The following is a 27995-nucleotide window of genomic DNA, read 5'->3' as shown; positions in this document are numbered from 1 at the left end:
TTTGGTGCTGCACCATAATTAGATCCTCAGAAGAATGATTACTACAGACTGTGTCTGAAAACTATTGAGAGAACCTTTTCCCCGGTAGGAAATAGCCCATCACTTCCCTGTTTGACCTTCTCCACTACCTCTTCAGACTAAAGCTTAAAGATCAGCTTTATTTGTCACATGAACAGCAAAACAAAGTGAAATGCAGCTTCTGTATCAACGGCCAACTCAGTTCAAGAATGGTGCTGGGGGGCAGCCCACAAATGCCACCACACTTCCAGCACCAACATAGCATGCCCAAAACTCATTAAACCCTAACCATTTGTTTTTGGATGTGGGAGGCAACTGGAGCCCCTAGAGGAAACCCATGCGATCATTTGGATAAAGTACAACTCTTTACAGATAACGGTGGGAACTGAACCCTGATGGGAGATTGATGTCACTATAAGGTGTTGCCCCACATAACAGCAGGTGCTCTTGTAAATGATCTTCTTGCTAGTTCATTCCAAATCTATATTGAACTTCTAGCTCAAATGCTAAATGCCTCCAACTGCTCTCTGCATGACGCCTATTCTGTGTCTGAAAGGGGCCTTTTGCATCAGTTTCTAAACCAGGCCTGAAGCAGTTATTTTAACAGTTGTTTATTTATTTACAGATATAGCATGGTAACAGTCCCTGCCAGCCCAATTAGCCCTTGTGGCTAATTAATCTACTAACCCGTACTTCTTTGGAATGTGGGAGGAAACTGGAGCACCCAGAGGAAACTCACATGGTCACAGAGAGAATGTACAAACTCCTTATAGACAGCAGCATGAATTGAATCTGGGTTGCTGGCATTGTAAAGTATTCGCGCGAATCGCTACACTACCAAAGTGGACCGGAATTGTTAAAAGTTATATTCAAGGTATATTGTCCTTTAAACAAAAAAAAGGGAGATAAATGCCACTGCTGCTGATGATCATAATGTTTAATCTGGATTTCCTTTATGGAATGATACCGGCAGTCTCTGTGAAGTTACCAAATGTTGTGGTGCTTATCAGAAAACTGTACAAAAATTATATATACTCACCTGATATGACAAAGGATAAATTTAAAAATTCTCTTTGTTATTGTAGAATGCTCATACTGGACGCAGTGGGAGTATCACAGACCTCAGAGAATCTTGTTCACAGAAATTAAGTGGGCTCTGTGACCTGGTATTTTTGTTTATAGGTACATTCATGCCTGGCACCTTCCACAGTGGACCTGTACTGTCTGGCGTTCCACAGTGGATCTGTAGTGCCTGGCGTTCCATAGTGGACCTGTACTGTCTGGCGTTCCACAGTGGATCTGTACTGTCTGGCGTTCCACAGTGGATCTGTACTGTCTGGCATTCCACAGTGGATCTGTAGTGCCTGGCGTTCCACAGTGGATCTGTAGTGCCTGGCGTTCCACAGTGGACCTGTACTGTCTGGCGTTCCACAGTGGACCTGTACTGTCTGGCGTTCCACAGTGGACCTGTACTGTCTGGCGTTCCACAGTGGACCTGTAGTGCCTGGCGTTCCACAGTGGACCTGTACTGTCTGGCGTTCCACAGTGGATCTGTAGTGCCTGGCGTTCCACAGTGGACCTGTACTGTCTGGCGTTCCACAGTGGACCTGTACTGTCTGGCGTTCCACAGTGGACCTGTACTGTCTGGCGTTCCACAGTGGATCTGTAGTGCCTGGCGTTCCACAGTGGACCTGTACTGTCTGGCGTTCCACAGTGGATCTGTAGTGCCTGGCGTTCCACAGTGGACCTGTACTGTCTGGCGTTCCACAGTGGATCTGTAGTGCCTGGCGTTCCATAGTGGACCTGTACTGTCTGGCGTTCCACAGTGGATCTGTACTGTCTGGCGTTCCACAGTGGATCTGTACTGTCTGGCGTTCCACAGTGGATCTGTAGTGCCTGGCGTTCCACAGTGGATCTGTAGTGCCTGGCGTTCCACAGTGGACCTGTACTGTCTGGCGTTCCACAGTGGACCTGTACTGTCTGGCGTTCCACAGTGGACCTGTACTGTCTGGCGTTCCACAGTGGACCTGTACTGTCTGGCGTTCCACAGTGGATCTGTAGTGCCTGGCGTTCCACAGTGGACCTGTACTGTCTGGCGTTCCACAGTGGATCTGTAGTGCCTGGCGTTCCACAGTGGATCTGTAGTGCCTGGCGTTCCACAGTGGATCTGTAGTGCCTGGCGTTCCACAGTGGACCTGTACTGTCTGGCGTTCCACAGTGGATCTGTAGTGCCTGGCGTTCCACAGTGGATCTGTAGTGCCTGGCGTTCCACAGTGGATCTGTAGTGCCTGGCGTTCCACAGTGGACCTGTACTGTCTGGCGTTCCACAGTGGATCTGTAGTGCCTGGCGTTCCACAGTGGATCTGTAATGCCTGGCGTTCCACAGTGGATCTGTAGTGCCTGGCGTTCCACAGTGGACCTGTACTGTCTGGCGTTCCACAGTGGATCTGTAGTGCCTGGCGTTCCACAGTGGATCTGTAGTGCCTGGCGTTCCATAGTGGATCTGTAGTGCCTGGCGTTCCATAGTGAATCTGTAGTGTCCATTGTAAGTGATGACAACATGTTGGCTGTGTAGTGCATCAATTGAAGAATTTGGACAGACAGCAAAAATAAAGTAAAAAGTTTTATTTTCAACATTTTACATTGAGGAAAGTAAAAGTGGGACATAAATGTGGATTAAACTGGAAGTTGAGATAACACATAAAACATAAAAATATCATAAAATAACTTTAAAATTCATGAAGTTTTGGAATAACTATTTAGGCTCCATGTACAAAATTAATTTTTTGGGAGGGTCTAGGGAGAGATATTGCAGCAGTAATTGTTTTAGACAAAGGTTAAAATTTCAGCTACACCTCATTCAACAAGACATGACACCTTGAACAGTAAGAACAGTGCAGTAATAGTTGTTTTGTGTCATATCACTGAGTGTGCTGATTGCCTCTATGAAAACTTCACCAGTGCACCCTGTGCAGAAGCAGACTGTTTGCATGTTTAAACAGCACATGTGGTTACCAGAAGTGACAAATAATTTCAAGGAACAATGAAATCCGATGTGAAGAACCGTTTTCGGCAAGCAGTGGGTTTTTGGACTGGCTGTGTGCCCCAGTGCTTTGCTACCTCTTGAAATGGCCTGGAAGATGATCACCCTTGGGGAGTGGCCCTGTGGACAACCCGGTTCCTCGCTGACTGAAGTATTGTGGGAGACTGAAATATCGAGCTCTCAAGTGGTGTGTTTGCTAATCACTGGTTGCTGTCGGAAAAAGGTCCCTGTACTCGAGCGATTTCCCCCCCCAACCCCCCGCTCTCTCTTTTGATGGAGAGTGAGAACCTGTCGGTTTGAGTTGGTGGGCTTGGAGAAGCAACGTGGAAGATCGTCACGTCGGAACTGTGAGTTGCTGGTCTCTGTTCTTGCTATTGCAGGAGTGACCTCTTTCACCCTCACTGGCGGGGGGGGGGGGGTGCGGGGGAGAAGAAAGAGAGAAAGGAGGGAAGGAGACAGGGACAGCTTGTCTGAGATATCAAAGTGCTGGCTTATGGACTGTAGTTCTTGATGGACCCTGGATCAAGGTCTCTTTGTGGGCTTTGCTGTTGCTTACATGGTGGGAGGATGGGGAGGGGAGGGAGGGTTGGTGCTTCTGTTGACACAAGTGTGGGGGGAAGGGGAGGGTGGACACCTGCTGCTTTTGTGAAGGAGTGGGGGAGGCTTTGGGGCTGTGACGTTTTATCATTCATTTTATGAGGGTTCTTATTTCAGTGGATGTCTGTGAAGAGTAAGAATTTCAGGTTGTATACATTCTCTGATATTAAATTGAACCTTTGAAACCTTTGAAGCTTGGCCCTTATTATAACCACAAAATCCAAGCCAATTAAAATATTAAAACCCAATTTAAAAAAATCCTACTGGCTAGGGATTTGAACAGAATAAGATAGTCGAGTCCTTATGCCTTTTACCACTTTTATTTCACCATGAAGAAACATACATTCAACATTTATTACATTGCAGCAGAAAATCTGGTTTAAATTTTGTACCCTAGAGTGAGCTGTGTGGTCTTCTGTAAATTATAAATGCTTTATGATTCGAAAGCTTTCAATGGGGTTTGCTATTACTTTATGTTTAAGTTAAGGCTTTGCTCTGAATATGAAGTCTATGCAAAGTGTTTGTAAAGAATCAATGCCATCATAGTTAAAATGAGAGGTCACAGCTCATAAACAGAGAGAATCCTTCTAGAACAGACACATTCACTAGCATTAGACAACTGAGTAAACTGACTCAGCTTGAAAAGGAACACTGGTGTCTCTTCCAGGGGATGTTGGAAACTATGATCAGTGGAGATCTCCCTACTTGGCCTTTTGATTCTAATGTAAAAGAATATGCTTATCTAACAAAACCAAAATCAATCAAATATATATTTATATATATATATCTTTAAAAAAATCTGTTAGGTGACATCAAATGATGCTGACAAAGCACAATATGCAGCAAAACAATTTGTTCTAAACTGTTTAAGGTTCTTCATGTTTTCACAGGCATTACCATTGTATATCAAGATTTCCAGTTACAAGCTTCAAGTTGCTTAGTATGATAATAGATATGGGCTTACACTGTTATTGGCACATCTACTGTAAGGTATGACATAATCCCTTGATATAGTCAACAATGTTTCACCAGCTTTGGGGTGAAAGTTGCTTGTTTATTAATGATACCAGGTACAATTAAAATGAATTACTGCCACATTTATCTTATTACCTTGGTCAACTATATTTTTATTAAATTGTCAAAGGCAGGATCTCCTCTCTGTTTCTTTTAAAATATTCATGTCCCAATGCACTGTTTGCTGCTTCATCGTGCTGATAAAAGATAACTTAAGTGGTGTGAACGCCTTACTCTATGGGTATGAAAATGTGTTGTTTTTAATTTGTTTTGTGATAAAGATTTATTCTAGTCATGCAATATTCAACTGTCGCTTGGATAGAATGGAATGAAGGTTTTTTTGGCAATGTTCTTATTTAATGAGAGGGTCCTCATACAACGTGCTCCAGTACGCTTGATGTGAAAGGTCATTAGCGGATGGATTCGTGATAAATGAAGTCATGTGTATGACTCCATTAAGATTCCAAAATCATTCCTAATGATGGGTATGCATGACTTCCTTTTGTGAAGATGTGGTCACTCCTGAGAAAGGAAAATAAAACAAGTACATTAATTAGTCTGTTTAATATTTCACCTTTCCAAACAATTATCAAAATATGAGCTTCGCAATATTTGTTTGAAATGTTTATAAATTACATCATTATTACAAGATAGATTACAAATCCCCTTTTGCGTTTGTAACTTCAGATAATAGAAAATAGTCCGATGACAAAACTCGAAGTCAGCGTGTGGCTGATGGATCTCATTCTAGAAACAGCAGATGCACAGTCTTAAGTAGTCCATAATCACAATTTGCAGCATTCAATTGTTAGGCAGCCACAAAGCTCAAACAACACCAAAAATAAAAATTAGTCTGGAGGAAAAGAAGCAAAAGGTTGCAATAGAAATTTAAAAAAGACATAAAAGTTAGTTATTTATGCAATGATAATATTTAACATATAAGGATACTATCCAACATGGGGTGTTCAAATGTTCAAAGGGGAAAGCACAGAAGCAGATGTTCACAGAAGTAATGTGGGAGAAGTTTAGGGACCACTTGAGCGGGGTTCAGGATAGGTTTATCCCACTGAGGCAAGGAAAAAATGGTAGGAAAAGGGAACCGGGCTAACGAAACATGTGAGGCAACTTGTCAAGAGGAAAAAGGAAGGATATGTTAGATATAAGAAGCAGGAGGTAGGAGGGGCTTATGATAAATATAGGGTAGCCAGGAAGGAGCTAAAGAAAGGACTTAGGAGAGCTAGAAGGGGGCATGAGAAGGTCTTGGCATTTAGAATTAAGGAGAACCCCAAGGCGTTCTATGTGTATGTGAAGAACAGGAGGATGACGAGAACGAAGGTGGGACTGCTAAAGGATAAAGAGGGCAACATGTGCCTGGAGGTGGAGGAGGTTGGGGAGGTCCTAAATGAATACTTTGCTTCAGTATTCACAAGTGAAAAGGATCTTGATCAGGATGAGGTCGAAGTAGAGTGGGCCTGTGTGCTGGACAATGTGGAGATTAAGGAAGAAGTGCTGGATCTTCTTAAAAACATTAAGATTGATAAATCCCCAGGGCCAGATAGATACACCCCAGGTTGTTGTGGGAATTGAGAAGAGATCGCAGGAGCATTAACTATGATCTTTGAATCCTCTTTGGTTACAGCCAAAGGAAGTAGCCCAAGAAATAGTGGATGCATTAGTGATAATTTTTCAAAACTCCTTAGATTCTGGATTAGTTCCTGAGGATTGGAGGGTGGCTAATGTAACCCCACTTTTTAAAAAAGGAGGGAGAGGAAAACCGGGGAATTATAGACCGGTGAGTCTGACATCGGTGGTGGGGAAAATGCTAGAGTCGGTTATCAAAGATGTGATAACAGCACATTTGGAAAGAGGTGAAATCATCGGACAAAGTCAGCATGGATTTGTGAAAGGAAAATCATGTCTGACAAATCTTATAGAATTTTTTGAAGATGTAACTAGTAGAGTGGATAGGGGAGAGCCAGTGGATGTGGTATATTTAGATTTTCAAAAGGCTTTTGACAAGGTCCCACACAAGGAGATTAGTGTGCAAACTTAAAGCACACGGTATTGGGGGTATGGTATTGGTGTGGATAGAGAATTGGTTGGCAGACAGGAAGCAAAGAGTGGGAGTAAATGGGACCTTTTCAGAATGGCAGGCAGTGACTAGTGGGGTACCACAAGGCTCAGTGCTGGGACCCCAGTTGTTTACAATATATATTAATGATTTAGACGAGGGAATTAAATGCAGCATCTCCAAGTTTGTGGATGACACGAAGCTGGGCGGCGGTGTTAGCTGTGAGGAGGATGCTAAGAGGATGCAGGGTGACTTGGATAGGTTAGGTGAGTGGACAAATTCATGGCAGATGCAATTTAATGTGGATAAATGTGAGGTTATCCACTTTGGTTGCAAGAACAAGAAAACAAATTATTATCTGAATGGTGGCTGATTAGGAAAAGGGGAGGTGCAACAAGACCTGGGTGTTATTGTACACCAGTCATTGAAGGTAGGCATGCAGGTACAGCAGGCGGTGAAAAAGGCAAATGGTACGTTGGCATTCATAGCAATAGGATTTGAGTACAGGAGCAGGGAGGTTCTGCAGTTGTACAAGGCCTTGGTGAGACCGCACCTAGAGTACTGTGTGCAGTTTTGGTCCCCTAATCTGAGGAAAGACATTCTTGCCATAGAGGGAGTACAAAGAAGGTTCACCAGATTGATTCCTGGGATGGCAGGACTTTCATATGAAGAAAGACTGGATGGACTAGGCTTATACTCACTAGAATTTAGAAGATTGAGGGGGTATCTTATTGAAATGTATAAAATTCTAAAGGGATTGGACAGGCTAGATGCAGGAAGATTGTTTCTGACGTTGGGGAAGTCCAGAACGAGGGGTCACAGTTTAGGGATAAAGGGGAAGCCTTTTAGGACGAGATGAGGAAAAACTTCTTCACACAGAGAGTGGTGAATCTGTGGAATTCTCTGCCACAGGAAACAGTTGAGGCCGGTTCATTGGCTATACTTAAGAGGAAGTTAGATATAGCCCTTGTGGCTAAAGGGATCAGGGGGTATGGAGAGAAAGCAGGTACAGGGTTCTGAGTTGGATGATCAGCCATGATCATACTGAATGGCGGTGCAGGCTCGAAGGGCCGAATGGCCTACTCCTGCACCTATTTTCTATGTTTCTATGTGTATGCAGGGGAAGTGCCGGAGGACTGGAGAATGGCAAATGTAGTTCCCTTGTATAAAAAAGGTAACAGGGAGAAACCTGGAAACTGTAGACCGGTGAGTCTTACGTCAGTGGTATGCAAACTACTGGAAAGGATTCTTAAGGATAGGATCTATGAGCATTTGGAGAAGTACAGTCTACTCATGGATAGTCAACATGGCTTTGTGAAGGGAAGATTGTACCTCACGAGCCTGATTGAGTTTTTTGAAGAGTTAACAAAAGAAATTGATGAGGGTAGGGCAGTGGATGTGGTCTACATGGACTTTAGCAAAGCATTTGACAAGGCCCCTCATGAGAGACTCATCCAGAAAGTCATGAGGCATGGGATAAGTGGAACCTTGGCTGTTTGGATAAAAAATTGGCTTAAAGGAAGAAAGCAGAGGGTCGTTGTGGAAGGAAAGTATTCTGCCTGGAGGTCGGTGACTAGTGGAGTGCCGCAGGGACCTGTCCTGGGACCCCTGCTATTTGTGATTTTTATAAATGACCTGGATGTAGAGGTGGAAGGATGGGTGAGTAAGTTTGTGGATGACATAAAGATTGGAGGAGTTGTGGATGGAGCTGTAGGTGGTCGAAGGTTACAAGAGGATATAAACAGGCTGCAGAGTTGGGCAGAAAAATGGCAGATGGAGTTCAATCCAGACAAGTGTGAGGAGATGCATTTTGGAAGGACAAACCGGAAGACTGAGTACAGGATTAATGGTCAGTTACTTAAGAGTGTGGATGAACAAAGGGACCTTGGGGTTCAAATCCATACATCCCTCAAGGTCGCTGCACAGGTTGATAGGATTGTTAAGAAGGCCTATGGGTTGCTAGGCTTCATTAACGGGGGATTGAGCTCAAGAGTAGAGAGGTCATGTTGCAACTCTACAAATCTCTGTTGAGACCGCATTTAGAGTATTGTGTTCAATTCTGGTCACCTCATTATAGGAAGGATGTGAAAGCTATGAAGAGGGTGCATAGGAGATTTACCAGGATGTTGCCTGGATTGGAGAACAAGTCATATGAAGCAAGGTTAGCAGAGCTGGGACTTTTCTCTTTGGAGTGTAGAAGAATGAGAGGGGACTTGATAGAGGTCTACAAGATTATGAGAGGCATAGATAGGGTGGATAGTCAGTACCTGTTTCCCAGGGCACCAATAGCAAACACCAGAGGGCATATGTACAAAATTAAGGGAGGGAAGTTTAGGGGAGACATCAGGGGTAAGACTTTTACACAGAGGGTTGTGAGTGCCTGGAATGACTTGCCAGGGATGGTGGTGGAGGCTAAAACATTAGGGGTATTTAAGAGCCTCCTGGACAGGCACATGGATGAAAGAAAAATGGAGGGTTATGGGGTAGTGTGTGGGTTTAGTACTTTTTAGGATTATATGGGTCAGCATGACATGGAGGGCTGAAGGGCCTGTACTGTGCTGTAGTGTTCTATGGTTCTATCAGGTGGTGAACAGGACATTGAATCTTGATATGGCTTTAGTAACGTCTCTGTTTCACATTATCTGGCCAGTTTTTTTCTCTCCAGATAGTGCAATATTTATTGGCTATAATTTGACATTACAACAGATTTAGTTATAAATATTATTTGTCAGCCAATTATGCACCTGATCCTTCAAATTACCTAGAGAATTTAACAGAATTTACCACAGCAAGATCAGTGACAAATCCAGAAGGACCACAATCAAAGGCAGGTTACCAGAGCAGAGTTATTATTTGAGTTCTCAAATAATTAAACTGCACAAAATCAGGTCCACAGCATTCTAACCAGGGAGGGTGAGCAGCCAGTGACACCAATGGCATCAATGAAATAGGTAGGAAAGTGATGAGATTGTGAAGAGAGATTTTAGGGAGCTAGGTAGAAAGCTGAAAAACAGGACCCTCAGAGTAGTAATCTCTGGATTGCTGCCAGTGCCACACGCCAGTGGGGTTAAAAACAGGATGACGTGGCAGATGAATGCATGGCTGAGGAATTGGTACAGAGGGTAGGGGTTCAGATTCATGGACCTCAGGGGAAGGTACCACCTGTACAAAAGGGACAGGTTACCAATATCCTTGCAGTAAGGTTTGCTAGAGCTTTTTGGGAGGGTTTAAGCTCATTTGGCAGAGGGATGGGAACCAGAGTGATAGTGCTGAAGAGGAGGTAGTTGGTTCACAAACAGAGGCAGTGTGTAGTGAGACTGCTAGTAAGGAGAGGCTGAGGATAGGGAAAAATTGCAGTCACCAGGATGCATTGCAATGTAAAAAGGGGACAGAATCGAAAGGTGGACTGAAGGTGTTATATTTGGGTGCACACAGTACATGTATACAGAATAATGTAGATGAATTTGTAACACAGTTACAAATTGACATGTATGATGTTGAGGGCATCACTGAATTGTGGCCGAAAGATTATAGCTGGGAGCTTGATGTCCAAGAACACATATTGTATCAAAAGGACAGGCAGGTAAGCAGAGAGGTTGGTGTGGTTCTGATGATTTAAAAAAAAAAGTGAAATCAAAACATTAGAAAGCAGTGACATTGGGCTAGGTGTTGAATCATTGTGAGTAGAGCTAAGAAACTGCAAGAGTGAAAAATCCCTGAGGGGAGTTATAAACGGACCGCCAAACAGTAGTAAAGATGTTGTCTACAAATTACCATGGGAGACAGAAAATGCATATCAAAGGGAAATGTTACAATAGTCATGAGGGAATTTCAATATGCAAGGAGATTGGGAAAATCAGGTTGGTGCTGGATCCCGAGAGGGGGAATTTCTAGACTGCCTATGTGAGTGCTTTTTAGAGCAGCTCATGGATGAGCTCACAAGGGGGATGAACTGATCTGGATTGGGTGTTGTGCAATAAACCGGAATTGTTAAGCGAGCTTAAGGTAAAGGAACCCTGAGGAAGTGATCATCATATGGTGGAACTCACCCTGCAGTCTGAAAAGGAGAAGCTAAAGTCAGATGTATCAGTATTACTGTGGAGTCAAAGGAATTACAGAGGCATGAGAGAGGAGTTGGCTAAAATTGATTGGAAAAGAACACTGGCAGGGATGACGGCAGAGCATAAGGAGGCGGAGGATGATGGCGCCTAGCGGTGACTTCTTTGCTTGCATCTTTGGAAACAGCTATTTCTATCTCTGATATCTCATTTTTTTCCCTTTCAAGGTTCTTTTGAAGACCCTGACCTGGGGTTACACGTTGACTTCGGTTCTTTTCGATATGCCAAGGATGTGGCCTAGTGCACCTTCAGGGTGCTGGATTTTCATGGCACTGGAGACAGGCTGATTCAAGGCCAGTGCCGCCTCCTGATGTGTTGTGGGAGATGAAAGATCGCAAGCTGCAAGCTGGCTGTGTGCCCAAAGACCCGAGTTCTTTGGGCACAGAGCTCGGAAAAACTGACACAACAGAATTTTAACGCTGTAAATTAGTGAGTTGCTTTGTTATGTCTCTCCTCTTGCTGTGAAAAGAGGGCATCTCTTTTTCCCTTATTAGGGAGAGATAGAGCTGGTGGTATGTCGAATTACCGGGTGAAGAAGTAGTCTTTGGAGTACTGCAAGTCTGTGTCTTTATTAATGCTTTTCTGCACACTTGACTGCTCGGTGGGGTTGCAGATGCATTTTTGCTGGTGGGAGAAGGGGGATCGTTGCTTTACTGCTGCTTATGCTTGGGAGGGGGGGATTGGGGGGCTTTGGAGTTCTGACATTTAACCTGGGGGTCCATTGATCCCTCAGTTAATGGTAGAGGTCCATGACATAAAGGAGGTCAGGAACTCCAGAATTAGATAAATATATAGGTGTTATATCCCATTAACCAAAAGCGTTAGTAAGCATTCCAAAGCACTTGCCTATGGGTTATAGAGTTAACACCTGCAAAGTAAAATCAGAGCTAGGCAGAGAATGCTACAGTACTGCACAGCAGGCGGATGCTGTAGGCTCTTACCTGTGGTCAATCATCTCCGTCTTCCGGTGTGATCTCTGTCTCCTTGTGTACCACTACCTTTTTCACAGACATATCAGGGTGTTGCTCTTTGGCCTCTTTAATCGCCTGAGCCAGGGCCTAACCCAAAGAAAGCCCCCAAGGTGTAAGAACAGTAGGAGGGACATGCATGATCAGAAGCAGGATGGAGAATTATGACCTTTTTTTTCCTCAATTACTTTGCCGATGGAAATAATTAAAAGAAAATCTTAAGATTTTTTTTTACAGGAAGGAGCAGTACGTCATACATGAATGCATTTATTTTAAACTTGATTTAATCTTTCTTGAGGGTGTATATTTTGTTTCAGTTCAGTACTGATAAGGGCAGTGGACTATTTAACCATTTGGTTTCACCACCTTCAATGCCAAATATGGCTCACCAAGACAGTCTTGTGTTCTCTGTGGTAGAACTCTGTCCTGGAAGTAAAATTCATTCCGCAAAGATGGAGATGCCTTCATCCCCAATCCTCCAAACAACAGTCAAAAGACAGGAAGTGAATTATGGAAGTTCTTTCTTTACCCCGTTCAATCTTTTCATCCACACACTCCCATTAAATGACTTACAGCTCCTTTAACTTAAAATGCATTTGACAAATTAAATATCAGAACATGCAGATTTTAAACTTCTTTTGGTTAATAGTTTCCAAACATGAAATATGTTTTAAATATACAAGCTATTTTACATCAACAAATTTTCAATATGCCCACAGTGAACATACCTGATCGTGATCAATGTCAGCATCTCCTGTAATGACAATTCGCTTCTCAATGCGTGCTTCTGAAACTCCTCCTTTCACAATCTTTCAACAGAAAATTGAACACAGATAGTCACTTCAAGCTTACATAAACTCTCAATTACAATGGGTGATCAAGTATTCTAATAAGAACGTAACAGCAAAAGAAATGGGAACAGGAGCAGGCCTTCTGGCCTGTCAAGCCTACTCTGTCATTCAATAAGATCATGCCTGATCTGATCGTGAACTCACCTCTACCTACCTGCCTTTTCCCCATAACCTTTAATTTCCCTGCTATGCAAAAATCTACCCAACATTGTCTTAAATATATTTACTGAGGTAGCCTCCACTGCTTCATTGGGCAGAGAATTCCACAGATTCACCACTCTCTGGGAAAAGCAGTTCCTCCTTATCTCTATCCTAAATCTACTCTTCTGAATCTTGAGGCTATGTCCCCTAGTTCTCGTCTCACTTACGAGTGGAAACAACTTTCCTGCCTCTATCTTATCTATCCCTTTCATAATTTTATATGTTTTAATATCCCTCCCATGGCAGTAATATCCAGACGAACACAGGGCATTGCACGTAAGCTACAATGTTTTGTACAAACTCTATTGCTTTTTCAAAGCCAAAAGAATAAACAAATATCTTACTTGTCACTTGCACCATTCTACTTTCCAAATATCTTTGTATCCGCTTGCTTCAGTTTTCCTGCCTCACAATAGATCAAGTCTTCCCATTTTGGATTTGTCTACTCAGCCAAAATATCCAATCTTATAACCATATAACAATTACAGCACGGAAACTGGCCATCTCAGCCCTTCCAGTCTGTGCCGAACGCTTACTCTCACTTAGTCCCACCGACCTGCACTCAGCCTATAACCCTCCATTCCTTTCCTGTCCATATACTTATCCAATTTTTTTTAAAAAAATGACAATATCGAACCTGCCTCTACCACTTCTACTGGAAGCTCGTTCCACACAGCTACCACTCTCTGAGTAAAGAAGTTCCCCCTCGTGTTACCCCTAAACCTTTGCCCCTTAACTCTCAACTCATGTCCTCTTGTTTGAATCTCCCCTACTCTCAATGGAAAAAGCCTATCCACATCAACTCTATCTATCTCCCTCATAATTTTAAATACCTCTATCAAGTCCCACCTCAACCTTCTACACTCCAAAGAATAAAGACCTAACTTGTTCAACCTTTCCCTGTAACTTAGGTGCTGAAACCCAGGTAATATTCTAGTAAATCTCCTCCATACTCTCTCTATTTTGTTGACATTCCTATAATTCGGTGACCAGAACTGTACACAATACTCCAAATTTGGCCTCACCAATGCCTTGTACAATTTTAACATTACATCCCAACTCCTATACTCCATGCTTTGATTTATAAAGGCCAGTATACCAAAAGCTTTCTTCACCACCCTATCCACATGAGATTCCACCTTCAGGGAACTATGCACCATTACTCCTAGATCACTCTGTTCTACTGCATTCCTCAATGCCCTACCATTTACCATGTATGTCCTACTTTGATTAGTCCCACCAAAATGTAGCACCTCACACTTATCAGCATTAAACTCCATCTGCCATCTTTCAGCCCACTCTTCTAACTGGCCTAAATCTCTCTGCAAGCTTTGAAAACCTACTTCATTATCCACAACGCCACCTACCTTAGTATCATCTGCATACTTACTAATCCAATTTACCACCCCATCATCCAGATCATTAATGTATATGACAAACAACATTGGACCCAGTACAGATCCCTGAGGCACACCACTAGTCACCGGCCTCCAACCTGACAAACAGTTATCCATCACTACTCTCTGACATCTCCCATCCAGCCACTGTTGAATCCATTTTACTACTTCAATATTATTACCTAATGATTGAACCTTCCTAACTTACCTTCTGTGTGGAACCTTGTCAAAGGCCTTACTAAAGTCCATATAGACAACATCCTCTGCTTTACCCTCATCAACTTTCCTAGTAACCTCTTCAAAAAATTCAATAAGATTTGTCAAACATGACCTTCCATGCACAAATCCACGTTGACTGTTCCTAATCAGACCCTGTCTATCCAGATAATTATAAATACCATCTCTAAGAATATTTCCCATTAATTTACCCACCACTGACTTCAAACTTACAGGCCAATAATTGCTAGGTTTACTCTTAGAACCCTTTTTAAACAATGGAACCACATGAGCAATATGCCAATCCTCCGGCACCATCCCCGTTTCTAATGACATTTGAAATATTTCTGTCAGAGCCCCTGCTATTTCTACACTAACATCCCTCAGGGTCCTAGGGAATATCCTGTCAGGACCCGAAGACCTATCCACTTTTATATTCTTTAAAAGTGCCAGTAATTCCTCTTCTTTAATCATCATAGTTTCCATAAATTCCCTACTTGTTTCCTTTACCTTACACAATTCAATATCCTTCTCCTTAGTGAATACTGAAGAAAAGAAATTGTTCAAAATCTCCCCTATCTCTTTTGGCTCCACACATAGCTGTCCACTCTGGTTCTTTAAGAGACCAATTTTATCCCTATCCTTTTGCTATTAATATAACTGTAGAAACCCTTTGGATTTATTTTCACCTTACTTGCCAAAGCAACCTCGTATCTTCTTTTAGCTTTTCTAATTTCTTTCTTAAGATTCTTTTTACATTCTTTATATTCCATGAGCACCTCATTTACTCCATGATGTCTATATTTATTGTAGATCTCTCTCTTTTTCTGAACCAAGTTTCCAATATCCCTTGAAAACTATGGCTCTCTCAAACTTTTAACCTTTCCTTTCAACCTAACAGGAACATAAAGATTCTGTACCCTCAAAATTTCACCTTTAAGTGACCTCCATTTCTCTATTACATCCTTCCCATAAAACAAATTGTCCCAATCCACTCCTTCTAAATCCTTTCGCATCTCCTCAAAGTTAGCCTTTCTCCAATCAAAAATCTCAACCTTGGGTCCAGACCTATCCTTCTCCATAATTATATTGAAACTAATCTTCAAAAATCTTCACTTTTTCTTCATTTACACTATTTGTTAATTTGATTCTTAGCAAATTTCAAAGTCATTCTTAATATACTGCAGTTTGTATAAAATATAATGAGAGCCTGAGATTCCTCGAAACAAAGCTTCAAGTTACATCATTATTGATATCCCAGCAAATGGAAACAAAATGGTTCTTCATATTTTTCCATCCAACTATCTTCTCTTCCTCAAGTATCCCTTATGGAATCTATCTCTACCAGCATGGACAGAAGATTGGCTGACTGGGAGAAGGCAAGGAGTGGGAATAAAGGGGCACTGTTTTGGTTGGCTGCTGGTGACAGGCATTGTTCCACAGGGGTCAGTGTTGGGTCCTTTACTTTTCGCTTCATATGTTTATGATCTGGACGATGGAACTGATGGCTTTGTGGCCAGATTTGTGGATGATAGGTGGAGGGGCAAGTAACATTGATGAAGCAGGGAATCTTCAGAAAGACTAGGACAGAATAGGAGAATGGGTAAAGAAGTTAGATTGAATACAGTGTAGGGAAGTGTATGGACTTTGAAAGAAGGAATAAAGGGATTGGCTATGTTTTCTAAACAAGAAGAGAATTCAGAATGTGAGGATGCAAAGGGACTTGGGAAAGCTAGTGCAGGATTCCCTAAGGTGAACGTGCAGGTTGAGTCGGTAATGATGAATACAATGCTAGCATTTATTTCAAGGGAACAAGTACATAAAGGCAAGGATGTAATATTGAGACTTTATAAGGCATTGGTCAGACTGCATGTGGAGTATTGTTAAGAGTTTTTGGGCCCCATGTCTAAGAAAGGATTTGCTAGCACTGGGGAGGGTTCAGAGGAATTTTACAAGAATGATCCTGGGAATGAAAGGGTTGATGTATATGGAGCATTTGATGGCTCTGGGCCTATACTTGGGGGAGGTAAAAAACATGAGGGGAGGGTCTCAAAGACACCTAACGGATATTGAAAGGCCTAGATAGAGTGGATATGGAGAGGATATTTCCATTAGAGAGAGTGCTTAGGGCATAACCTCAGAATAGAAGGATCTTTCTTTAGAACAGAGATGAGGAGGGATTTCTTTAGCCAGAGAGTAATGGCTCTGTAGAATTCACTGCCACAGACTGCTATGGAGGCTATCATTGAGTATATTTAAAGCAGAGGTTGACAGGTTCTTGATTAATAAGGGCATCAAAAGGGGAGAAAGCAGGAGAATGGGATTGAGAGCTAAAGAATTCAGCCATGGCAGAGTAGGCTTAATTCAATTCACTTTATTTTCCATAAGGAACTTCGTTTGTGCAGTGGTAGGAAAACATCACAGAACTCAAGATACACAACACCACACTACATATAGTTAAACACAATATAAAGTACTCATAATAAATGGAGCAAATTGTCTAATTCTGTTGCCATGACTTATGGTCTTATATTTAAAAATGTAATATATCCCCTTTATTGGTACTTTACTTTTTAAAAAAATCTAAACTATCAAGGACAACTTTTTCCAATTCATGATTGGAGACATTGGTTACCTTAGCAATGACATTTCCTGTCAGTAATCATTAAATATCGACAGTTTGGTATATCTTTTTGGATTAGATTTTAAAGCATTCAACTGCAGCCTCATGCCAGGCTGCTGATGCTTCTGCCCATTTCCCAGTGCACACCCAGTCCTTGATACTGCTCCACTATTAAATATTTACGCGATTAATCTGCCAGAGACATGGATTCCTCATCTATACCAGTTCCCCAGAGCCCTGTCTTCCCCAAACACTCAAAAAATCTCTCTCTAAATACCTCTGGAGTCGATAATTTTAGGAGATTAATTTCCACCTGCAAGAAATGTCTGAGCATCTCAGTTAAAAAAAGTTAAAAGTTTAAAATTTTTCAACTTGTGAACTACCCCTGCATATCTGAATATTTTCAGCTCATTAGGGAAATAGTAATGCAGCCTATTCATATGAACCAAGGATTGCCTTTTGCCCTGTTGACTAGCACATTCTGCTAATTGCTTAGTTAGATTAGTGGACTTTGTTCAGTAGGAGGTGATTGGAACAGTTTAACAACCATTATTACCGCAAAGCATAATGAACGTGTGCAAGCTCATAGATAACCTGCAGGTTGTGCAGTTTTCAGCACTTCATTTCTAAGCAAGTCAGAAATGAAAAAAAAAGGCATGAAAAAAGTTATCAGAATGAAATGTTTGCAATAATAATAAACAACTTTCAAAGTCAGGGCTTTCACAGTTCACTAATTTTCCAGAGGTGCCAAAATTATGAATGATCTTTGCCACTGGCTGGTGGTTACACAACTGTAAGATCATCTCAAAATAAGAGAACGTTAAAAATATTTATTTAAATCTGTTAACTCCTGGTTTCAAACAGCTGTAGAAATAGAATCCACAAGTTGTTTGAAAAGAGAACTAGATTGCTTCTTGATTAAAAAAAAACAACACTAAAGCAAATAGAGACTAGCTGGAATGGTGTAATTAGTTTCAAATGGAGAAAAATATTGATACTTTTAATTATAGATCTGATGAGGACTGATGAACTTAATGGAAACCTGAAAATTCTATAAAATATGACCCGTTGGCAGATATGAGTTCAGTGGGGCAGGAACAAGCTGAAACAATGGGTCTACCTGGACAAGCGGGTTTGTGGATCTTGGGTAGGAAGTAGAAACAGGAGGTGTGGGGTGCAGGGACTATGAGATTGGTGGTGATGGATGGGAGATCCTCAGAGTCAACAAGGTGTGGCAGATGATAGCCTGGTGTTCCTCAGTGGGGCCCTGTTCGAGGGGTAAGTAAGAGCAGGTGTCTGAGAGTTGGCGCTGGGGCTCAGCACACCAGATTACTGCAGCACCTCCGTTATCTGTGGGTTTTATGGTGAGGTTAGGATTGGTGTAGAGGGAGTGGAGAGCCAAGTGTTCGGAAGGAGTGAGGTTGGAACAGGAGAGAGGACTGTTGAAGTACAAAATTGTAATTTAGGAGAGAGTAGGTCACCTTAAAGACTTAAGTAGTAATCTACCTGTGGGTCACTTTCATTTATTATGGGATAATTTTATTTTTGAGATTAAGTGGCAAAAGAGATAGAGTGGCAAATATGATGTATGGTATGGCTGAGGCATTGAGACATACAATTGTACAAGTCATTGGTGATACCACACACGTCACAGTTGTGCATAGTACTGGTTGCCATATCCAAGAAGAAAGTGATTAAGCTTGAAAGAGTCACAGGAATGTTGCCTGGACTGGAAGGCTTGAGTTATAAGGAATAATTGAATTGTCTGGGACACACTTCCAGCAGTGAAAGAGGCGGAGGGATGACATTATGGAAATAAATACAATTATGATGGGCATAGGTAGGATAGATGGTCACGGTGTTTATCCCTGGCTAGGAAAATCTAAAACTAGAGGGTATAGATTTAAGAAGGAAAGTTAAGGGGCAAGATTTTCCACATAGAAGGTAATGAGTATTTGGATTGAGCTGTCAGAAGAGGTGCACAACATTTAGACAGTTACATAGAAAGGAAAGGTTTAGAGGGATGTAGACCAAACCCAAGCAAATAGGATTAGCATAGATAGGGACCTTATTCTGTACTGTATTACCCTATGAAAGTATACACCTTGAGCTTTAAATTCCTTTGGGAGTTCAACCATATGTGAAATTGTTATCTATAAAATTGTCCTATAAATGTGTAATTTTTATTTTGCTGAACTCCCAAAGGAATTGAAAGTGCAATCAATATGCCTTCTGGGAGCAACAAATAACTGAAACCTCCATGATCTGCTCACCTACTGAAGGCACCTCACCTCAAACTATTGTAATACTACCTCGATCAGTGCTGCGAGGCATGCACTGAATGTCAAAAAAAAAATGCTGCTCCCTCCAATTGCAGTTTCTTGGCACTCTGGTGCTATTTTCTAGAACCCTAAGCTGCAGAGTTCCTTTCCTAGTAAAGGGTGAATGTCCAAAGCACATTGGATATCCTAACGATGATCCATGGAGTGTATATGTTGGTGATGGGGGCTCTCTACAGTCTGCCTCAGGATCTGATTGATGAGAGCAACTAAAATTTTTAGTTCCTTGATGAGTGATTCACGGATACACCAACATCCTTTTTCATTGTACTTAAAAGTTTAACTTTCCAAATCACTGAGAGTAGATCTGTAGGGAGCAGCCTACTACCCTCTGTGGACTCTTTCTATACTTCCCTTTTCCTTAGTAAAGCAGTCAGTATAATCAAAGGCCTCACCCACCCCAGACATTCTCTTCTCCCCTTTCCTATTGGGCAGAAGGTACAAAAGCCTGAAAGCACGTGCCAAAGACAGTTTCTATCCCACTGTTATCAGGCTCTTCAGAGGACCTCCTGTATAATAAAGTGGAGTCTTGACCTCACAGTCTACCGCGTTACGATCTTGCCCTTTATCGTTTACCTGCACTGCACTCTCTCCGTAGCTTCTTCACTTATTTGCATTAATATTGTTTTGCCTTGTTCTACTGCAAAGCACTGTGGAATGATTTGATCTGCATGAACAGTATGCACAACAAGCTTTTCACTGTATCTTGGTACTTGTGACAATAGTGAACCATTATTCTATTGTGAAAAATAAGACAGAAGTTTCATAAATAAAACTCAAGCTCTTGGCAAATCAAAGAGAAATCAAAGTATGGCCCATTAAGGTTAAACAGTCTATCTATAGGATTTATTTTGTCTCCAAGCAGCAAGTTTAAAATCTTTCCCAACTGTCTGTTTCACACCCATAGTGAAATTTACCTTGGTGATATGTGTAGTGGTTGTGGTACTCGAAGTTTCTGAGGTGATCGTCTGAGCACTCATTAGAACTCCTGGGTCACTGTCAACATCTGAGTCCAACTAACAAAGAGAAAGTAAATAAACTCTGACTTTCTGTTGAACTTCACCAGTATTACAACTAATAGCAGTTGAGGCAAGCAAAGTGATTTTTCCCCTCTTCTCAGGATCTCTTGCATAACAACATCTGTAAGTATTTAGTTTTTAAAACAAATAGAGAGAGCTTGTTCAAATGAATTGCTTAAGAGAAACATCTGCCTCATTACAATTTAGATGATAACCTGGTGGTTAAGATAACAAACAAAAATTCTCTTTTAACTAAACTTTGTGATTAGCTAAAAAGGCTTCAGTAATCTATATTTCCATACTGGAATCTGTCCCTTTAACATTATTTGGAGTGTCAATGGTTATGTTTTTCCAAAGTCAACACGTGACAATCAATAACACAAAAGATTCTGCAATTGCTGGAAATCCAAAGTAACACACACAAAATGCTGGAGGAACTCAGAAGGTTAGGCAGCACCTATGAAAATGACCATTTCTTCATTTCCATTCAAAACATTGACTGTTTGGTCATTTCCATGGACGTTGCCTGATCTGCTGAGGTCCTCCAGCATTTTATATGAGGTGTTTATTAATGCTAGCCCTCTAGCTTGCAAGTATGCAAGGCAGGTGGCACAGTAGTATGGTGGTTAGCACAACACTTTACAGGTCCAGTGACCAAGGTTCAATTCCCACCGCTGTCTGTAAAGAGCTTGTACGTTCTCCTGATGATCGTGTGGGTTTCTGCCAGATGTTCCGGTTTCCTCCCACAGTCCAAACACCTGCTGGTTGGTAGGTTAATTGGTCACTGTATGTTGTCCCGTGATCAGGTCCCTTAGGCTAGGGTTAAATTGGGGGATGCTGGGTGGAGCGGCTCGAAGGGCCACAGGGTGCCTATTCTGTGCTGTAATAAAAATAAAATAAAGCACATTCAGCCATTTACCACTCAGTATCAAAATCTATTAGTTTGTTTTGCACTATTATGGGGAATGTTCATGTGCTTTGCTGCTTTCTTTCAATAGTTCTGTGGTGCTGATCATGCATTGATCCACATTTGTTGTCATAGATACATGTCTCTTGCAGTGAATGGCTGCAACCTACATACTAGTTATCACCTTTACACCTCACACCTCTAATCAAATCCTCTAACTACAGACAGCCTTCTGGTCTTTAAATCCCAGTCAGGATATTTCTTGGATCCACACAGCTTCAGTACATTTCATTTATATATTTCTAATCTCTCGTGTGCTCTAGGTTCTGAAGATGATGTAATCATTATTACTAAAACTTCTTCCAACTCAGTTATCTGTTTTCAAATTTGATCTGCGTAAGCAGTGAGTGGATAAAACAGAAATAAAGGCAGTTGCACAGACAAACTTTTTAACACTATGGACAACATTATTGATTATTGTTTGTAAAATTAATGATGAACTGTACAGAAAATTGCTCATCAAATCCGTTACCTTTGCTGATTCATAGATGATAGTTTTAGTCTCAGTGTGAACCACTGGTACATCCTTGGTGCAAATTTCTTTCCCATCCTCTTTAGTTAAGCTTTCAAAGCTGACAGTTTCTGTCTTAATAACAGGTGGCTACATTCAAAAGGACAGAAGTTGTGAGAAAACAGATATGACAATTTTCATTCTTACCATTAGCAAATCAGTGCCCTTACATTACTATGCATGCCACATCAGTATTGAGATTATTGCACATGGTGATGTTTTGGGCTAAGGCCCTTCATCAGTCTGTTCATCCATAGATCTGCCTGGTCTGCTGAGTTCCACCAGCATTTTGCACATGGGAATGTTCCTTCCTCTTTGGGCGAATGACTCTCATATAGATGATAATTAAACCTGACAAATTACATTCCCCAATATTCCAGCGTATATTTTCCAATTAATGCTAGGTGTTGATGTCAATAAGTACAAGAACCCCAGAAAGTTAGCATAGAACTCATATAAAGACAATTTAAAAAGTAATTTAATCATATCTTGTCATGTCCAACTGTTTATGATTAGGAATTAAGGAAATCATCTCACTTACAGATAGCTATAAGCATATAACTTAAGTTTCAATATTATTCTATGGCTTTGTACCTATGAAGTAACCGTGAATGGGACATACAAATCGTCACCTTGCTATTTCACACAGTGACCAGCTGGGGGCGGTCTCTCACAAGATTCCAACAATAAGTTTAAATTCCTAAATGCAAGAGGTTCTGTGGATGCTGGAAATCTTGAGCACAAAATACTGCAGGTATAATGCAAGTCAGGCTGCATCTACGGAGGCAAATGAACATTCTGCATTTGAGACCCAAAATGCTGACTGTTTACTTTCATAGATGCTGCCTGACTTGCTGAGTTCCTTCAGCATATTGTGCATTGTGTTGTGCAAATTAAATTCCTATTAGTTTTTGCCTAGGAAGTCAGTTATCCAAATTAGCTTCAAATAACTTCAGAAATATTTTGAAACCGTCAGGTCAGAAAATATATTCTCATGACGGATTATACACAATTCCTTTCCTCTCCCCACACCGATATTGCTCAACTGTTAATTCCTTCAGAAGATTGATTGCTTCTGCTTTATATTGTTTTAGATACTTTTTAAAAACTGAATAATGTTTTCCAAAACAGGTGCCTTATTTCAAGCTCTTCTGATTACTACTTGAAACTAATTATATGAGATCACTGGAAGGGTTCCAGTTATTGTTGTACCAGTAGAGGGTAAGGTGTGCCAAACATCCACTTGCACAGAATACAGGAAAGAGAACAGGGGTGGGGGGAGGGGAAATAATGACATTACTTTAGCATCAGTAAGTCTTGTATTCCTCAATTAACCTAAGATACTAAAGAGGTAAGAAACCTCTATTTGCATTTCTGAAAACGTTTTGCAGATAATATTTAAGGTCAGCAATCTGCAATTTTACATAAGATAAATGCACTGGCAATCTTCTTGCACAAAGTGCAGACAATTTACTTTTAATGTCTCATCTCTCCCAAAGCCAGGCACTGTGTTCTTGACATCAATACTGATCAAAAGGAATATTCAGTTTTAGTTTTAGTTTTCCTGATGCAAACACTCATCCAAGGTACAACTATAATCATAGAAAGTCTCAAAATGTAGTGCATATAAAACACATGTCTAAGTTTAATTTCCTTTAGAGGTGTTCTAGTTCAAAAATCACTTAGATATTAGGAATTATTGAAGAAGAGTTTAATAAACATGGTCAAAATTAAATAACTAAATAATTAAACTTAAAGGTTTTCATAATTAAAGATCAGGAAGTACTTTGGTCTTGTTAAAATTCATTAGTTCAGGAAGGAAGTTTAAATTTCAGTTAGCTGAACTCAGCCATCTGCAATAATCTAAACTGATGATGGCAAAAAGAGATTAGCAAAATTAAATCAGAAACAGAAAGCATCATAGCATCAGCATCAGGCAGACTCAGGGTATTGCAGGTATGCAGAAGCCATATATCAAACTGCAGTTAACTATCAATAATATTGTTTTAAAATCAACGTGATGAGATGGCACAGGAGGTGAATAATTTTATCCTAAACTGCTCATGGAAGAGAAAGGACTGGCTGCCTGCCTAATTTGGAAGTCAAACAAAACTAAATTGAGCTCTCATCAGTAGGATTAAAATTACTCCCTATATTTCAAAATTTAAAATAATCTGATAACAGGAATGAAGGATGAAATGTGGGTTAAAAAGTAATAACCAATCACTTGATTCAGTGGCACTACTCAAAGCAGGTGTGACTTGCAACACATTTGAATTTTTTGCTGTGATTTTGCTTCTAAAATAACAAACATTGCAGATGTTGATGGTAGATTATGTGGAAACAAATAAAAGTTGGTAAGGAGGTGAGGGGAACCAGTTACCTCGAACTGAGGTTGTTCTTCAGATTTTTCTGAAGGTTTGCCTGCCATCTGAGGCTGCTCCTCCCACCCTTGGGTGGTAGGTGGTCCTTCTACAATATCAGCTACTGGTTGATCCACTTTGGGACTCGCTGCCTCCTTCTGGTCCTCTTTGGTTTCTACAGTCACCATAGAACTCAGACCCCCTGCATCACCAGATGAGTGAGCTTTGCTCGCCTCTGTTAAAGAATCCCTCTCAACTCCTGCCAGCTTAGCGCTCAGAGCAGAAGCATCCTCGCTTGCATGCACATTCATCACATGCTTCTTTTCCATCACCATTGTTTCCTGCACAATCTTCATGGTCTTCTCCTGCTTGAGGACTTCATGTAGTGCCACTTTGGAACTCTCGTCCAAATCCACGTCCGGTTTCTAGAGAGATTAAAAACTCCCATGAAAGTGTGCAGAGTAAAATGTACTGAATAGCAACTATTGTGACCTGTTCTGAGTTAGGTTTATAGCACAACCATCTCCATCTACTTCAAACATCTACAATCAAAAGCTGGTAAGATTTCAATAAGCAAAACAGAAATGGATGTAGTAAATTAATGTACGACATGCTTTTAGTGAAGAATGCATATAAAATCTCCTGTAACTATGAAAATGTTCAGGCAGTTTTCTACTTTAGTCAATTATGTTTCTCTATTGTGTCCATGTTTCTGCCACACACACACACAAACACACACACACACGTGCATGTGTGTATGAGTGAGAGGAAGGGGAGAGAGGGAGAAACAAAGAAACATGGAAACAGTAGAGTACATTATATATACTGTATATATAACGTATACACATAGTTATAGTGAAGTGATATATAACAATATAAAACTACTATATCCTCGCCCTTAATCATTATCTAGTCACCAAGAGTTGTCCAGTGCAGTGGCTCTGAGTGATACAAAGATTGTTCTGTCAGAAAACAGGCTATCAACACAGATACAAAGTAGAAGGCTTGTCATCCATCTGCAAAGATAGACTTCCAAATATCTTAAGTAAGGATATTTTATTATGTTAATAGAAACAATGAGAACCAAATGGAAAGATTAGCTTGTCATTCCTTCCGATATGTAACTAGACAACTCTACTGACTCTTCTCACATACATCCTGCAAACAACCACCTGTTGACTTGCTGCAGTTGGAGATGTTCTGCCGAGAGGCCATCAATCTGAAAGTTCAATCCTGCTTTCAACCCTCACAACTGTTGCCTGAACAGCTGGATATTTTCTGTTCTTATTTTTCATTTCCAGCAAGTTTTTTTTTCTTTTGAATGTAATCTCTTTACATTATGATTCCCTTATAAAATCCATGTCACACTTGCAGTATCAGTGTTTCTGGCCCTTTTGGATTTGATGTGATTAATAACTTTGGTTAACACTCAGGTATATGGAGGAATTTAAGGTGGGGAGTTATATGGGAGGTAGGGTTTAAGGGTCAGCACAACATTGTGGGCCAAAGGGCCTGTACTGTGCTGTATTGTTCTATGTTAAAATGTTGGAGGAACTCAGCAGGTCAGGTGGCATCTATGGAAGTGAATATACAGTTGACGTTTTGGGCCAAGACCCTTCACCAAGACCAGAAAGGAAGAGAAAGGAATAAGAAGGTGGGAGGAGGGGAAGGAGGACAAGCCAGAAGGTGGTCAGGTGGGTGAGGGAGGTGATAGGTGGAAAAGGTAAGGGGCTGGAGAAGAAAGAATCGGATAGTAGAGGAGAGTGAACCACGGGAGAAATGGAAAAAGGAGAGGCACCGGGGGAGGTTATAGGCAGCGGAGGAAAAGAAGAGGTAAGGGGGAAGGCCATAATGGGGGAATTGAAGAAAAGGGAAGGGGAGGGTGAAAAATTACACAGTTGGAGAAATTGATGTTTATGCCATCCAGTTGGCTACCTTGATAGAATATAAAATGTTGCTCCTCCAACCACAGAGTGGCCTCATTGTGGCAGTAGAAAAGACCATGGAGCAACATGTCTGAATGGGAATGGGGACGGGAATTCAAATGGTTCACCACCAGGAAGTCCTGCCTCTTGTAGTTGGAGCGAAGGTGCTCGACGAAGCGTTCCTCCAATCTATGCTGAATAGGGGAGGTCATATCGGGAGCACTAGACAACCCCACAGATTATCAAGTGAGGTGTGGCCTTACCTAGAAGGACTGTTTGGGGCCCAGAATGGAGATGAGGGAGGAGGTGAATGGGCAGGTCTGGCACTTCTGCTGCTTACAGGGATAAGGAAGGAGGTTAGTAGGGAGGGCCGAATGGACAAGAGAATCATGGGTGGGGGGAACTATCTCTGCAGAAGTGGAGAGTGATGGGGTGGGGGAGGTAAAGATGTGTTTGGTAGTAGGGTCCTGTTGAAGATGGCAGAAGTTGTGGAGAATGATGTGCTGGATGTGGAGGCTCATGGGATGGTATGTGCAGACAAGAGGAACTCTGTCGCTGTTAAGGCAGTGGGAAGATGGGGTGGGGTGTCTGGAAAATGGAAGAGATGCAGGTGAGGGCAGCATCGATAGTGGAGGAAGGGAAACCGCATTCTTTGCAGAAGGAGGCTGATGTCCTAGAAAGGAAAGCCTCATCTTCAGAACAGATGCAGCAGAGACGAAGGAACTGAGAAAAGGGAACAGCAGTTTTACAGGAGACAGGGTGGGAAGGGGTAAAGTTAAGATAGCCGTGGGAATCGGTAGGTTTACAAAAGATATTGGTAGACAGAGAGATCAAGAAAGAGGTGTCGGAAATGGACCAAGTGAATTTAAGGGCAGGGTGGAAGTTGGAGGCAAAATTGATGGAATTGATGAGCTCAGAATGGGTGCATGAAGCAGCGTCAATATAGTGCAGAAAGAGTTGGGGCTTTGGAAGGGAAGACTTGGAACACAGATATTTTCACATGTGCTGTAGTGGTCTATGAAGTTGGTGGCAGTGGACGAGAGATCTTCATAATTGATGAGGTCAGTGATGGTCCTGACTGGGGTCCTTTACAAGGGGCAAGTCAGAGGAAGTGTCTGAGAGTCACTACCTGGCCATCCTCAGACCCTAATAACTCTGACTGTAGCTTTGACAAGGTTTTTTTGAGACATTCAAGGTATGTGGCTATTCTTAAATACCCTTAATTATGGTCGGAGGCCATCCAGGTCAAATATGAGGAGTTGCTCCTTCAACCCGAGAATGGCCTCATTGCGGCGGGTGTGGGGGGGGGGGGGAAGTCATAGTTTTATTGATACTTGGGAACCTTGTAAGCAAACATGAAGGTTCAGCTTTGTCGTTTGCATTTGATTTGCTGAGCTCTGCAATCTTTGAAAATTGATCTGAGGGTCTTTCTTGCTGTTATTTTTTTAAAATTTGCCCAGCTGGATGTGGTTGCACTGCAGAACCTCGATTTGATTCCACGGCGATGTGATTACCTAGCTCTAAACACAGTATGCTGCACTGCAGTTTTTCTTGGAACTTTGCCATGTTTTACTCTCCCTTAGTCTAAAGCATTCTGAGAACTGATCTGGGAATGTCCTCCACGTCCCTGAGAGAATGGGGCTTGATCCACTGGCTTGAGGGCAATGGTAAAAGAAGGGGTGTAACTAAGATCACCTATGGTCCAGAGTGCTCCAAGGATGAGCATTAGATCTATTCGGAATTTATCTCATGTA

The 27995-nt window shown here is 41.5% G+C and overlaps 1 protein-coding gene across 26 annotated transcripts in view; it reads right to left on the bottom strand.

Moving 5' to 3' along the window:
* Positions 1–3959: 3959 nt before the first annotated feature.
* LOC140724813 (band 4.1-like protein 3) overlaps positions 3960–27995 on the bottom strand; it is a 187562-nt gene continuing 163526 nt past the window's right edge. For 23 of the 26 annotated variants that reach the window (XM_073039489.1, XM_073039452.1, XM_073039532.1 and 20 more), the window contains 6 exons: positions 24337–24741; positions 21915–22043; positions 20374–20472; positions 12558–12638; positions 11803–11919; positions 3960–5194 (listed from right to left, as the gene is read on the bottom strand). In XM_073039489.1, the coding sequence (XP_072895590.1) occupies positions 11809–11919; positions 12558–12638; positions 20374–20472; positions 21915–22043; positions 24337–24741 (825 nt within the window). In that variant the 3' untranslated portion in view covers positions 3960–5194; positions 11803–11808. The remainder of the gene's footprint in view (positions 5195–11802; positions 11920–12557; positions 12639–20373; positions 20473–21914; positions 22044–24336; positions 24742–27995) is intronic. The other 3 variants (XM_073039557.1, XM_073039566.1, XM_073039541.1) reach the window with 2 other exon arrangements.

The sequence above is a fragment of the Hemitrygon akajei genome, chromosome 1 (genome assembly GCF_048418815.1).
Source record: "Hemitrygon akajei chromosome 1, sHemAka1.3, whole genome shotgun sequence".
NCBI classification, from domain to species: Eukaryota; Metazoa; Chordata; class Chondrichthyes; order Myliobatiformes; family Dasyatidae; genus Hemitrygon; species Hemitrygon akajei.
The sequence above is the reverse complement of the archived record's forward strand: the minus strand, read 5'-3'. Positions and strand labels throughout refer to the sequence as shown.